This window comes from Heterodontus francisci, chromosome 14, assembly GCF_036365525.1.
Source record: "Heterodontus francisci isolate sHetFra1 chromosome 14, sHetFra1.hap1, whole genome shotgun sequence".
NCBI lineage: Eukaryota > Metazoa > Chordata > Chondrichthyes > Heterodontiformes > Heterodontidae > Heterodontus > Heterodontus francisci.
Genome location: NC_090384.1, coordinates 93,426,217 through 93,440,258, shown reverse-complemented (window position 1 = coordinate 93,440,258; position 14,042 = coordinate 93,426,217). Strand labels below are relative to the sequence as shown.

General features: G+C 42.9%; 1 protein-coding gene across 3 annotated transcripts in view; it reads right to left on the bottom strand.

Annotated features, from left to right (window-relative positions):
• ano1a (anoctamin 1, calcium activated chloride channel a) overlaps positions 1-14,042 on the bottom strand; it is a 235,581-nt gene that overhangs the window by 113,706 nt on the left and 107,833 nt on the right. For all 3 annotated transcript variants that reach the window (XM_068046540.1, XM_068046542.1, XM_068046543.1), the window contains exons 7-9: positions 13,565-13,616; positions 13,056-13,111; positions 10,030-10,071 (exon numbers count right to left, since the gene is read on the bottom strand). In XM_068046540.1, the coding sequence (XP_067902641.1) occupies positions 10,030-10,071; positions 13,056-13,111; positions 13,565-13,616 (150 nt within the window). The remainder of the gene's footprint in view (positions 1-10,029; positions 10,072-13,055; positions 13,112-13,564; positions 13,617-14,042) is intronic.

The window sequence follows — 14,042 nt, the reverse complement described above, 5'->3', positions numbered from 1 at the left end:
AGTCAGACTATTTTGAATTCAGTTCCGTTGAAGGCACTGTACTTCAGGATAGATATATTGGTCTTGGAAAGATATACCAGGGATTAAAGGGTTTAATTATGAGGTCAGTTTTTGTTAATTGTATATCAATTGTTTTTAATTATATGCAGGTGGAGGGCATTAATTGGGGTCTTACTTGAGCACATGTAGACATTTACTGAAACAGTGTGGGGGTTGAGTTTGGAGATAGAAGCTTGTAATTTGTTTCACTCAATAAATAGGGATGAGTAAAGATTAGCTCCTGCATCATCCTTCACCAACTGGCATTCTGGACTGTAACAATTTGCATAAACGTAGCTTGTATTTCCTTGAAGTTACAGGTGACCTAATTGAGGTGTTGTAATAGGACAAAAAATTCAATAGCATACATATGCACTCATTTGTTCAGGGAAGGTCATGTCTTATTAACTTGATAGAGTTTTTTGAGGAAGTAACAGGGAGGATTGATGAGGGCAGTGCAGTGGATGTGGTCTACATGGATTTTAGTAAGGCATTTGACAAGGTCCCACATGGCAGACTGGTCAGTAAAACAAAATCCCATGGGATACAAGGGAATGTGGTAGGTTGGATCCAAATTTGTCTCAGTGACAGGAAACAAAGTAGTCGACGGATGTTTTTGCAAATGGAAAGCGGTTTCCAGTGGCATTCCACAGGGCTCAGTGTTGGGTCCCTTGCTGTTTGTGGTATATATCAATGATTTGGACTTAAATGTGGGAGGCATGATTGGAAAATTTGCTGATGACACAAAAATTGGTCATGTAGTTGATAGCGAAGAAGATAGCTGTGGACTCCAGAATGATATCAATGGTTTGGTTGAATGGGTGGAAAAGTGGCAAATGGAATTCAATCCAGAGAAGTGTGAGGTAATGCATTTGGGGAGGGCAAACAAAGCGAGGGAATACACAATAAACGGAAGGATACTGAGAGTTGTAGAAGTAGTGAGACCTTGGGGTGCATGACCACAGGTCCCCGAAGGTGGCAGGACATGTAGATAAAGTGGTGAAGAAGGCATATGGAATGTTTTCCTTTATTGGCCGAGGTGTCGAGTACAAAAGCAGGGATGGGACACTGGAACTGTATAAAACACTGGTTAGGCCACAACTGGAGTATTGCATACAGTTCTGGTCACATTACAGGAAGGACATAATTGCTCTGGAGAGAATACAGAGGAGATTTACAAGAATGTTGCCAGGGCTGAAAAATTGCAGCTTTGAGGAAAGATTGGATAGGCTAGGGTTATTTTCTTAAGTCACCCTTCAGCCTCCTGAGGTGTACAAAATTATGAGGGGCCTGGATATAGTACTCAGGAAGGACCGGTTTCACCTAGCAGAGAGGTCAATTACCAGGGGACACAGATTTAAGGTAAGGGACAGGAGGTTTAGAGGGAACATAAGGAAACCTTTTCACCCAGAGGGTGATGGGCATCTGGAATTCACTGCCAGGAACAGTGGTGGAGGCAGAAACCCTTGAAGATCTGGATCTGCACCTGAAGTGCTGTAACCTGCAAGGCTATGGACCAAGTGTTGGAAGGTGGGATTAGATGGGACAACTAGTTTTTTTGGCTGGCACGGACACAATGGGCTGAATGTCCTCCTTCTGTGCCATAATTTTTCTATGGTTCTATTTCTTCTGGTGGACACAATTATATATCAACTGTAAGAGCAATGCAGCCCCATTGTACATCAACAAGAAGCTCCTGTGGTGCACATCTGGAAATTGATTCCTTGCCCCATCTGGGTGGTCCCACTTCGCTTCATTCTTGAGTCAATGTCAAGCCCCAACTCCAGTTTTATACTGTAGCTTCTTAGCATAAGCGCAAAGCTAAACCACTTTGCGCTGATGCTCCAGCTTGCTGTGTAAATGCAGCTTACTCAAATTGGTGCAATAGGGAGACTTAGAACAAAGATACCCATAATAGGCAAAACAAAAAACAGTAATACAGTTAAAGCAGGTTATACTGGTTGTGAGCTAAAATGCTGTTCCCCCTAGATTCTCTGGAACTGAAGAAAATAGTATCAAACCAGCTGTCTCTTGGCATTTTTCACAGAAGATGATTTTGGCAAGGTTGTAGTCATCGGTTGCAGGCCCGCTGGTGGCTAGTCAGGCCTATCAGTGACCGGCAAATTCTCCCACAGTGGGTACAAGTGAAGGTGTAGTCACTGCTGGGGACAATTGGATCGATCCTTCTCCTTTTTTCTTTCATGCTGGTTCTTCGCTCAGTCTCAAAGGTGTCTGTAGCCCTCCTGATGTAGCATCTTCAGGCATCACGATCTATGGCCTGCGCTTCCCATTGGCGATGGTCGATGTGGCACACAGAGAGGGACTTCTTCAGGGAGTCCTTGAAACTTTTGCCTGGAGCCCATCTGTTCCATTTACCAGTGGTCAGCTCTGCATACAACACAATCTTGGGCAGGTGACTGTCGCCCATCCAGGCAGCGCAGTTGGCTTTGCAGGAGGATGGCCTCGATGCTGGTGATGTTGGCTGTTTCCAGGACTTCAATGTTTGTGATGCAGTCCTGCCAGTGGATCTTGAGGATGCCACGGAGGCAGCGCTGATGGAAGCACTCTAGAAGGCATACATGACAGTGGCATAGGATCCATGACTCAGTGTCATACAGAAGGATGGTGAGGACTATGGCTTTGTACACTTTGACTTTGATCTGTGCTCGGAGGCTGTGGTTGCTCCACACACATTTCTAGAGTCTACTGAATGTACTGTTTGTTTTTGAAAGCCTATTGTCCACTTCCTTGTCTATGGTGGCATCAAATGAGATGATGCTCCACAAATAAGTAAATTGCTTGACGGCATTCAGCTCGGTTCCCTCGATGACAATGCTTGGTGGTCTATATTCTTCTTGTGGTGCAGGCTGATGCAGAACTTCAGTTTTCTTTAAAACTGATTTTTAGTCTGAAGAGCTGTGCTGCCTCGGAAACATTTGTTGTTATACATTACAGGTCTAACTGACTGTGGGCCAGGAGAGCACGGTCATCGGCAAAACGAAGTTCACCAAGCCAGCTGTACAACACACCTTATGCCAGAGTTAAGAACTCAGTGTAGAACTCAAGAGCTTTGTAGTTACCATAAACTGACTGATATAAAAAAAAGTACACTATACTGTGAGACATGAGCACCTTGAAACTAATCTGAAGAGTTTTATAAAAGAAAATTGAATTAAAAAGTCCAATCAATCCCTCACATATCCACAGCCTGGATATAACCCCTTCCATCGGGAAAAGAACCTCAGTGTCTCCTCCATTACCACAGTGGCTACACTTCAAAAATACTGCATTGTCTGTGGAAGGGGAGAGCCAACTGTGCAACAGCCCCAACAAACAAATTTCTCTGCAGCACCTGTGGAAGAGCCTGTTACTCCAGAATTGGCCTTTATAGCCACTCCAGGCGCTGTTTCACAAACCACTGACCACCTCCAGGCGCGTATCCATTGTCTCTCGAGATAAGGAGGCCCAAAAGAAGAAGATCCCGAGGTTGTGAAAGATGCTATATAAATGCCATTTCTCTTTCTATTTTTACACACAGCACACTGGATTTTGCATCCTGTTGCTAGAACACTTGCAGCAACAAGGGCATCAAGGTTCTGGGCACTTGAGCAGTCATTATTCTGCTCCTCTTTCAAGAGTTAACAAATATTTGCTCCTTTGCGTCAATGCACTCAGCGAAATATTAACAAACTTGAACTTGTTTTAACTGGAGAAAATAATCCAAAATCTTTAAACTGCTGCAAGACATAGATGCTGCCTCTGTTCCAAGGTAAACCTAGAACCAGAGGTACATTTCAAACCTCGAAAGGGGCTAAAGATTAGATGTTCCCCATTTTCCCCTTGCTTCTATCTCAAGAGACATGCATGTGTGGAAGGGATGTGCCAATGAACCTCATCAAAAATGAGCCATGCAAGTCTTTGATCAGGAACAAGATTGGAAGTTTGCACTGTAGTCAGCGATGATTGAGATCCACTGTCTACTGTGATTCCCATGTTGCTGTGCCTGGTGAGGCCAGCATTGAATAAGCAGAGATTTGGAAAGTGACAATTAAAATCTTCTGGAACTTTACTTGATTACCATTGGGGATTGGGGAGTGTTTTTTTTGCAGAACTTTTCCCTCAGGAGATTAAACAGGTGATGTATGGTCCATGATAGGTAGGTAAAGTGTCTCATGGAAAGCTATACCTTGCTATATGGTGAAAATGTTTAATCAAAATGCACATTACTGAAAAGTCACCTTGTTTAATTTGATTAGATTACACCCAAGAAATACAACTAGAAATATCTGTTCACCCCACTTCAATAGATAGGCTGCAGAGAACAATAACTTAAATGGCCCAGGTATAAAGGGCTATGAGCTCTGTGCAAATATGAAGCTTAATCTCTACAATCTAGTGGGGTGCCCAAGGTGAGGACCTCACGAGTTATAAAAAGTCAGATAAGATGACCAGATCGGATGAATACGTGGCAGAAAAGATGGTGTGAGGGAGAGGGTTTTAGATTCCTGGGACATTGGGACCGGTTCTGGGGGAGTTGGGACCAGTACAAACTGGAGAGGTTACGCCTGGGCAGGACCGGGACTGATGTCCTGGGGGAGTATTTGCTAGAGTGGTTGGGGAAGGTTTAAACTAAAATGGCAGGGGATGGGAACCTTTGCAAGGATTCAGAGGAGGGGGTGGGGTGGGGGAAATCAAAGACAAGAACAAAAGACAGTAAGGGAATGAGAAAAGTGATAGGCAGAGAAATCAAGGGCCAGAATCAAACAGGGCCACAGTGAAAAATAGTGGGAAGGGGACAAGTAATGTTAAAAAGACAAGCCTTAAGGTTTTGTGCCTTAACGCGCAGAGCATTCACTTGTTTTTGAAGTAATTTTTGTTTTTGAAGTAATTGCGCAAATAGATGCAAACGGGTATGATATAGTTGGGATTACGGAGACATGGCTGCAAGGTGACCAGGGATGGGAAATGAACATCCAGGGGTATTCAGTATTTAGGAAGGACAGACAAAAAGCAAAAGGTGGTGGAGTTGCATTGCTGGTTAAAGAGGAAATTAAAGCAATAGTGAGGAAAGATATTAGCTCTGACAATGTGTAATCTGTATGGGTAGAGCTGAGAAACACTAAGGGGCAAAAAACATTAGTGGAGGTTGTATATAGACCCCCAAATTGTAGTGGTGATGTTGGGAATGGCATTAAACAGGAAACTAGAGACGCGTGCGATAGAGGAACATCTGTAATTATGGGTGAATCTAATCAGCATTTAGATTGGGCAAATCAAATTAGACACAATTCCGTAGAGGAGGAATTTTTGGAGTGTATTTGGATGGTTTTCTGAACCAATATGTTGAGGAACCAACTAGAGAATAGGCCATCCTAGACTGGGTATTGTGTAATGAGAGAGGAATAATTGACAATATAGTAGTGAGAGACCCCTTGGGGATGAGCGACCATAATATGTTAGAATTCTTCATCAAGATGGAGAGTGATTTGGATGATTCTGAGACTAGGGTCCTGAATCTTAGAGGCGCGAGTTGGCGATGATGGATTGGGAAACGTTACTTAAAGGGACGACGGTGGAAAGGCAATGGCAAACATTCAAATAGCGCATGGATGAACTGCAACAATTGTTTATTCCAGTCTGGCGCAAAAGTAAAACAGGAAAGGTAGCTAAACCATGGCTTACAAGGGGCATTAGATCCAAGGAAGAGGCATATAAATTTGCCAGAAAAAAAAACAGACCTGAGGATTGGAAGCAGTTTAGAATTCAGCAAAGGAGGAACAAGGGATTGATTAAGAAGGGGAAAATAGAGTACGAGAGCAAGCTTGCGGGAAACATAAAAACTGACTGTAAAAGTTTCTATAGGTATGTGATGAGAAAAAGATTGGTGAAGACAAATGTAAGTCCCTTACAGTCAGAAACAGGGGAATTTATTACAGGGGACAAAGAAATAGCTGACCAACTAAATGCATACTTCAGTTTGGTCTTCACAAAGGAGGACACAAATATCATACCAGAAATGTTGGGGAACACAGGGCTTAGAGTGAGAGGAACTGAAGAAAATCAGTATTAGTAGAGAAATGGTGTTGGGAAAATTGATGGGATTGAAGGCTGATAAATTCCCAGGGCCAGCTGGTCTACATCCCAGAGTACTTAAGGAAGTGGCCCTAGAAATAGTGGATGCATTGGTGGTCATCTTCCAAGATTCTATGGACACTGGAACAGTTCTTACAGATTGGAGGATAGCTAATGTAACCCCATTTTTTAAAAAGGGAGGTAGAGAGAAAGCAGGGAATTATAGACCAGTCAGCCTGACGTCGGTAGTGGGGAAAATTCTAGAGTTCATTATCAAAGATTTTATAGCAGAGCACTTGGAGAACAGTGGTAGAATCGGAAAGGGAAATTATCCTTGACAAATCTACCAGAATTCTTTGAGGATGTAACTAGTAGAGTTGATGAGGGGGAGCCAGTGGATGTGGTTTATTTGGACTTTCAGAAGGCTTTTGATAAAGTCCCACATACGAGATTAGCGTGTTAAATTAAAGTACATGGGATTGGGGGTAGTGTATTGCAATGGATAGAAAATTGGTTGGCAGACAGGAAACATAGCGTAGGGATAAATGGGTCTTTCCCCAAATGGCAGGCAGTGACTAGTGTGGTACCGCAGGGATTGGTGCTAGGACCCCAGCTATTCACAATATCTATTAATGATTTAGATGAGGGAACTAAATGTAATATCTCCAAATTTGCAGATTACACAAAACTGGGTGGGAGGGTGAGTTGTGAGGAGGATGCAGAGAGGCTTCAGGGTGATATGGACAAGTTAAGTGAGTGGGCAAATGCATGGCAGATGCAGCATAATGTGGCTAAATGTGAGGTTATCCACTTTGGTAGCAAAAACAGGAAGGCAGATTATCTGAATGGCTATAAACTGAGAGAAGGGAATATGCAGCGAGACCTGGGTGTTCTCATACACCAGTTGCTGAAGGTAAGCATGCAGGTCCAACAGGCAGTAAAAAAGGCAAATGGTATGTTGGCCTTCATAGCGAGAGGATTCGAGTACAGGGGCAGGGATGTCTTGCTGCAATTATACAGGGTCTTGCGGAGGCCACACCTGGAATATTGTGTGCAGTTTTGGTCTCCTTATTTGAGGAAGGATGTTCCTGCTATAGAGGGAGTGCAGCGACGGTTTACCAGACTGATTCCTGGGATGGCGGGACTGACGTATGAGGAGAGATTGAGTCGGTTAGGATTATATTTGTTGGATTTCAGAAGAGTGAGGGGATAGAAACCTATAAAATTCTAACAGGACTTGACAGGGTAGATGCCTGAAGGATGTTGCTGATGGTGGGTGAGTCCAGAACCAGGGGTCATAGTCTAAGGATACAGGGTAAACCATTCAGGACTGAGATGAGGAGAAATTTCTTCACCCAGAGAGTGGTGAACCTATGGAATTCACTACCACAGAAAGCAGTTGAGGCCAAAACATTGTATGCTTTCAAGAAGGAGTTAGATATAGCTCTTGGGTTTAAAGAGATCAAAAGATGTGGGGCGAAAGTGGGAACAGGTTACTGAGTTGGATGATCAGCCATGATCATAATGAATGGCAGAGCAGGCTCGAAGGGCCAAATGGCCTACTCCTATTTTCTATGTCCCCAGAATATTTCTTCTAAGGTGAATCAGACCAATAGGCCAACATATATTTAAAGAGAAAATTTACAACACATTAGAAAAAATGTCTACTGAAAGGTGGCGGATTTTTGGTTGGATACTTGGGTTGCAAGTTAGAATAGCGGAAAAGCAGCTTTGATGGGTCAAATGGCCCAATCCCTCCTAAATGCTCTCTTATATTCTTTATTGGATATTTTGAAAAGGTCTGAGATACAAGTAGCAGCTCTCATCCAATAACTAAAGATTGCTAAAAGACAGAGGAAGAATCTGCATTGCAGGTTGCCATGGAGGGAGTGCAAAGAGGATTTACTCGGCTGATTCCTGGGATGTCAGGATTGATCTATGAGGAGAGATTGGGTCGACTAGGCCATTATTTACTAGAGTTTAGAAGAATGAGAGGGGATCTCATAGAAACCTATAAAATTCTAACATGTCTAGACAGTCTAGATGCAGGGAGGATGTTTCCAATGGCTGGGGAGTCCAGAATCAGGGGTCACAGTCTCAGGATACGAGATATGTCATTTAGAACCGAGATGAGGAGAAATTTCTTCACTCAGAGGGTGGTGAACTGTGGAATTGTCCATCACAGAAGGCAGTGGAGGCCAAGTCATTAAATATATTCAAGAAGGAGATAGATATATTTCTTAATGCCAAAGGGGTCAAGGGAAATGGGGAGAAAGCAGGAATAGGGTACTGAATTAGACAATCAGTTATAGATCTTTTTTGAATGGCAGAGCAGGCCAAGTGTGATCTAACCAAGGTTTGATACAAGTTTAGCATAATTTGTTTACTTTTCAATTCTAACCCTTTAGAAATAAACTGGAGTTCTTGCTTTGGCTTTTTCTTCAAAAAAAAAGGTCTGTGTCACTACTATGATGTGTGCATTTACTCCACTGCACCATTCAGATTCTCATTTTGCAAGTAATCAGTGACCTTATTTTTCTTATTAAACTGCAATATCTCACACTTACCCATTGATTACCCATTATATGCCCATTCTGCAAGTTTATTAATGATCTTGAAATTTGTTGCAGCTCTCCTTGGTATTAGCTGTCCCCCCTCCAATTTGATGTTATCTGCAAATTTAGAAATTGTTTTTGATTGCCACCTTTAAATCGCTAATATAAATTGCGAACAGGGGTCCCATCATTGATCCTTGACGGACCCCACTTCCCACATTCTGTCACTGATTAGCTACCCTTCACTCCTACTCCCTGCTTTTCGTTGTTCAGCCACCCGGCTATCCATTCTGCTTATTGTCTGTAAGCTCTGACCACATACAGTAGTCTATTACATGGTGTATATGACAGGATCGAAACTAAAGTGGAGAGATAGTGTTGAAATGTAAAGCTGGCCATGACTCAGAAGACTGAAGGATTAGGGAGGGATGAATGGACTTAGATAATAGGAACTTTGATAACTATGGTAAATTTAGCTCAAGTGCTGGTCTGAGATTTTCCAATATTTACACTGTTGCAGACTTTGGATCTACTTCAGTTACCATGCATTCTGGGTGCCAATGTAACATGTGGAACACCACGTCATACTGGTGCTTCCTACCAATAACTGGCATAGATCATTAGTCTGTTTTACTGTCACAAGGCTCAGATTTAAGCATACCAATACTGATGCCACATTAGAATGGAGGCTACCATGAAATGGTAAAGATAGTGGCACTAGATTATGCCCATGCCAGACCACATTCTCTGGTGTCCAGTTCAGCATGTGCTTACTCCAAAATTAAATGTTGCAGTATCAAAATATCCCTATTTCTGTAGGTAAAGTCTCATTATAATACTGGAGTTCCATTGTAACCTGGAATTGAGCAGATAGAATTCGACATTTTATGTCAGATTTACAAACCTCTGTAAATCAGCCACAGTGATGGAAACAGAGCTTAACATGGTACAATCCTACAGTGTGCTTTTGGTATCCCAGAGAAATTATTTCAGCATAAGGCAAGATTGTTTCCCCTCCACCAACATTGAGCTTTATCTCTAGATTGCCCAGTATTAGTATTCAAAAACCGAAGAATGCCTGTACAATTCACATACCATACAGAAATTAGCGAATGTGCTTGAAGCTATTTTACTGTAAAATATTGAATGGTGGTACCATTCATAGATTGAATAATGGTCAAGCTCTTCACAGTAAGACAATACCTCTTAAAACAAGAGTGACTTGTTTTCAGCAATATATTGGCTGAAATTACTAAACCGATTAAATGTTTCAAATTCAATTAGAAGACAGTTCCCTCCTCAAACACTTAAGGTTACAAATTCCAACACAAGCATTGTTATAATATTTCAAAATCCCACTTACCTTCCTGTCGTTTAGCTCTATGGAATCACCTACATAATGACCCTATAGAAAAGCAAAGTAGATGGCTTGAGTTTGAAGAAATTGATTTCATTTTCCATCTCTTCTCCAAACAAGCAATAGTAACTTTTAAAAAAAAATGCTTTTTCAAAAGCTTTTACATTTAAGAACTTTCCAAATTTACATTTGGCAGCTAAATAAAAGATACAGCTGTGGGGAAGGCACACAAGGAACACAGTGATAAATTGTGCGATTTTTCTGCTAACAGTGATGAAGCAAGGAGCAGAATTAAAAAACCTGCTCCAGGGGTTTCAAAAATTTACATGCAGCAAATAGGAGTAACAGTGTGAACTTATCCTTCAAACATGCTGGAGAATAAAAAGCCTGGAAAAGTGTTTACTAATCCATGAGGCTCAAACTCTTGAGGAGGCTCCCACTTTACATCCACCCACAATGAACAGGTGCAACCAACAGCAGATTGGTTACAGCACCAAGTTTAAATTCAAGTGTAACGAAAACACCCCATCACCCGAAAGAATGACAGCTTGAAAACGGTTTTGAAACAGGTAGTTGCATTTTGGGTTTCTGCTAATTCTGAACCCAACAGTTGTTTGGCAAAGATAAGGCACTAATTATCTTCGACACAAATGGTCTCATTTAATTCTAATCTGACCTTTAGCTAGGATTTCATCTAGCTTTGATCTGTCAGCGCTACCCACTTTCAACATTTTGTACAGGTCACTGTGAGAACCAGTAACACAAGCCTCACTTCATTCAACACTTAACATATTTGTATCACAAGGAACGCAACACAGTTTATTGCCCATTGCATCTATTACAGCACGGTAATACTTACAACATTCTCCCTGGAGTACAGTTTTAGGTAGTGCTCAACCCAGCGGTCCATTTGTTTGCGTTGGTCAGTGATTATGTCCCCTGATTTAGATTTGAGGGGGGCGATCTTCTTGACGGTTGGCCCAAAAGCTCTCTTCATGCCATCATACATTCCTCTGATGTTTCCGGTGTCTGAGGCCAGCTGAATATGACTGCATAGGTGTTGCCAGTAGTCATTTGCGCAGCGCCTGGCTGTTCTTTGTGCAGTGCTTCTGGCTGCTTTAAGTGCTACGGATGTTAACTCGCTGGGGGAACTGTACTCCAGGGAGAATGTTGTCACTGAGACTGCCCTCAATGCAGCCCAGCCTCTACCAGTCATGGATGAGCTGGACGTACAGCCAACAAAATCAGAACTCAGTGATGCCATTGATTCTCCAGCCAGCGGAAAAGCCCCTGGGAAGGACAGCATTACCCCTGAAATAATCAAGAGTGCCAAGCCTGCTATACTGTCAGCACTACATGAACTGCTTTGCCTGTGCTGGGACGAGGGAGCAGTACCTCATGACATGCGCGATGCCAATATCATCACCCTCTATAAAAACAAGGGCGACCGCGGTGACTGCAACTACCGTGGAATCTCCCTGCTCAGCATAGTGGGGAAAGTCTTTGCTCGAGTCGCTTTAAACAGGCTCCAGAAGCTGGCCGAGCGCGTCTACCCTGAGGCACAGTGTGGCTTTCGAGCAGAGAGATCGACCATTGACATGCTGTTCTCCCTTCGTCAGATACAGGAGAAATGCCGCGAACAACAGATGCCCCTCTACATTGCTTTCATTGATCTCACCAAAGCCTTTGACCTCGTCAGCAGAAGTGGTCTCTTCAGACTACTAGAAAAGATTGGATGTCCACCAAAGCTACTAAGTATCATCACCTCATTCCATGACAATATGAAAGGCACAATTCAACATAGCGGCACCTCAAAAGACCCCTTTCCTATCCTGAGTGGCATGAAACAGGGCTGTGTTCTCGCACCCACGCTTTTTGGGATTTTTTTCTCCCTGCTGCTCTCACAAGGGTTCAAGTCTTCAGAAGAAGGAATTTTCCTCCACACAAGATCAGGTGGCAGGTTGTTCAACCTAAGAGCGAAGTCCAAAGTACGGAAAGTCCTCATCAGGGAACTCCTCTTTGCTGACGATGCTGCTTTAACATCTCACACTGAAGAGTGTCTGCAGAGTCTCATTGACAGGTTTGCGGCTGCCTGCAACGAATTTGGCCTAACCATCAGCCTCAAGAAAACGAACATCATGGGACAGGACGTCAGAAATGCTCCATCCATCAATATTGGCGACCACGCTCTGGTAGTGGTTCAAGAGTTCACCTACCTAGGCTCAACTATCACCAGTAACCTGTCCCTAGATGCAGAAATCAATAAGAGCATGGGAAAGGCTTCCACTGTTATGTCCAGACTGACCAAGAGAGTGTGGGAAAATGGCGCACTGACACGGAACACAAAAGTCCGAGTGTATCAAGCCTGTGTCCTCAGTACCTTGCTCTATGGCAGCGAGGCCTGGACAACGTACGTCAGCCAAGAGTGACATCTCGATTCATTCCATCTTCGCTGCCTCCGGAGAATACTTGGCATCAGGTGGCAGGACCGTATCTCCAACACAGAAGTCCTCGAGGCGGCCAACATCCCCAGCTTATACACACTACTGAGTCAGCGGCGCTGGAGATGGCTTGGCCATGTGAGCCGCATGGAAGATGGCAGGATCCCCAAAGATACATTGTACAGCGAGCTCGCCACTGGTATCAGACCCACCGGCCGTCCATGTCTCCGCTTTAAAGACGTCTGCAAACGCGACATGAAATCCTGTGACATTGATCACAAGTCGTGGGAGTCAGTTGCCAGCGTTCGCCAGAGCTGGCGGGCAGCCATAAAGGCGGGGCTAAAGAGTGGCGAGTCGAGACTTAGCAGTTGGCATGAAAAAAGACAGAAGCGCAAGGGGAGAGCCAACTGCGTAACAGCCCCGACAAACAAATTTTTCTGCAGCACCTGTGGAAGAGTCTGTCACTCTAGAATTGGCCTTTATAGCCACTCCTGGCACTGCTCCACATACCACAGACTACCTCCAGGCGCTTACCCATTGTCTCTCGAGATAAGGAGGCCAAAGAAGAAGAGAAGAGAAAAGATTACTTACATCATGTAAAGGATAGGCTGCAACGTAAACTCCACTGGCCAGAAGACTGGTGATCCCTGTAATAAAACAAATGCTGGTTTAAACATAGGAGAATGCAAGAACAAGGTTAAGATCTTGCCACACAATAAAAGCTGCAGTCTCATAACTGAAGTGTTCCCATGTATGGATAGGAGCTAAAGGAACCCAGGTATGAAAGAACTATTGTCAAGGTATTTACCCTTTTAGCTCAGGGGTGTGGACCACATATTAGAATTCCACAGCGTGGCAGGAAGTTCTTGCCAAACACGGCCAAAACACACGATGAACGGCACAGGTCAAATCATACAAATACACAAACTACATCTTAACAGTACCAACTTGCAATGTTATGTGGCTTCATGATAGATGGTGCTTGGACAGATTCAGCACATTGGTCTCATCGGTTGTCTTAGTGTCTATATAGATAGACAAATTATAGAACTGCATCTTTAAAATAAAAAAATAGGGACAAGGAGAGAAAGCTTCTTTACCCATGCTGTATTTTGCTCTGGTGCAAGTTGTTCTTTTTAAAATTTCATAAACCTAGGAGAGAAAAGAGCAAGTATATTATTCCATGATGAAGCTACACTATTGCTTTTTCTGTTATGGGTCAAGTGTTACAGATTACTTAAAGCACTCCATTACATTGAGATGATTAGGTCTAACAATCCTAGTGGTGTAGGTCTATAGTTTTCAAATCAAATTTCCAAAAAGTAGATTTCAGAGACTTGGGACATTTATAAATATTTCATCTTTAAATCCAGTTTTTTTAATTTAATTTTTCCCATGGGTTTCTACATGAGAAAGTTGTTTTCCTCAGTTAAACACCTCACTTTTCAATATTAGCTGTAGGTACTCTTAGTCCCTGCACAGCTTCTTCAGATGGCTTGATTAGTACTGTTAACTTGATGTGTTGGAGAACCATCATTCAAAATTCAAACTGGTAGCATTTTTCTTTCAAATAATGCA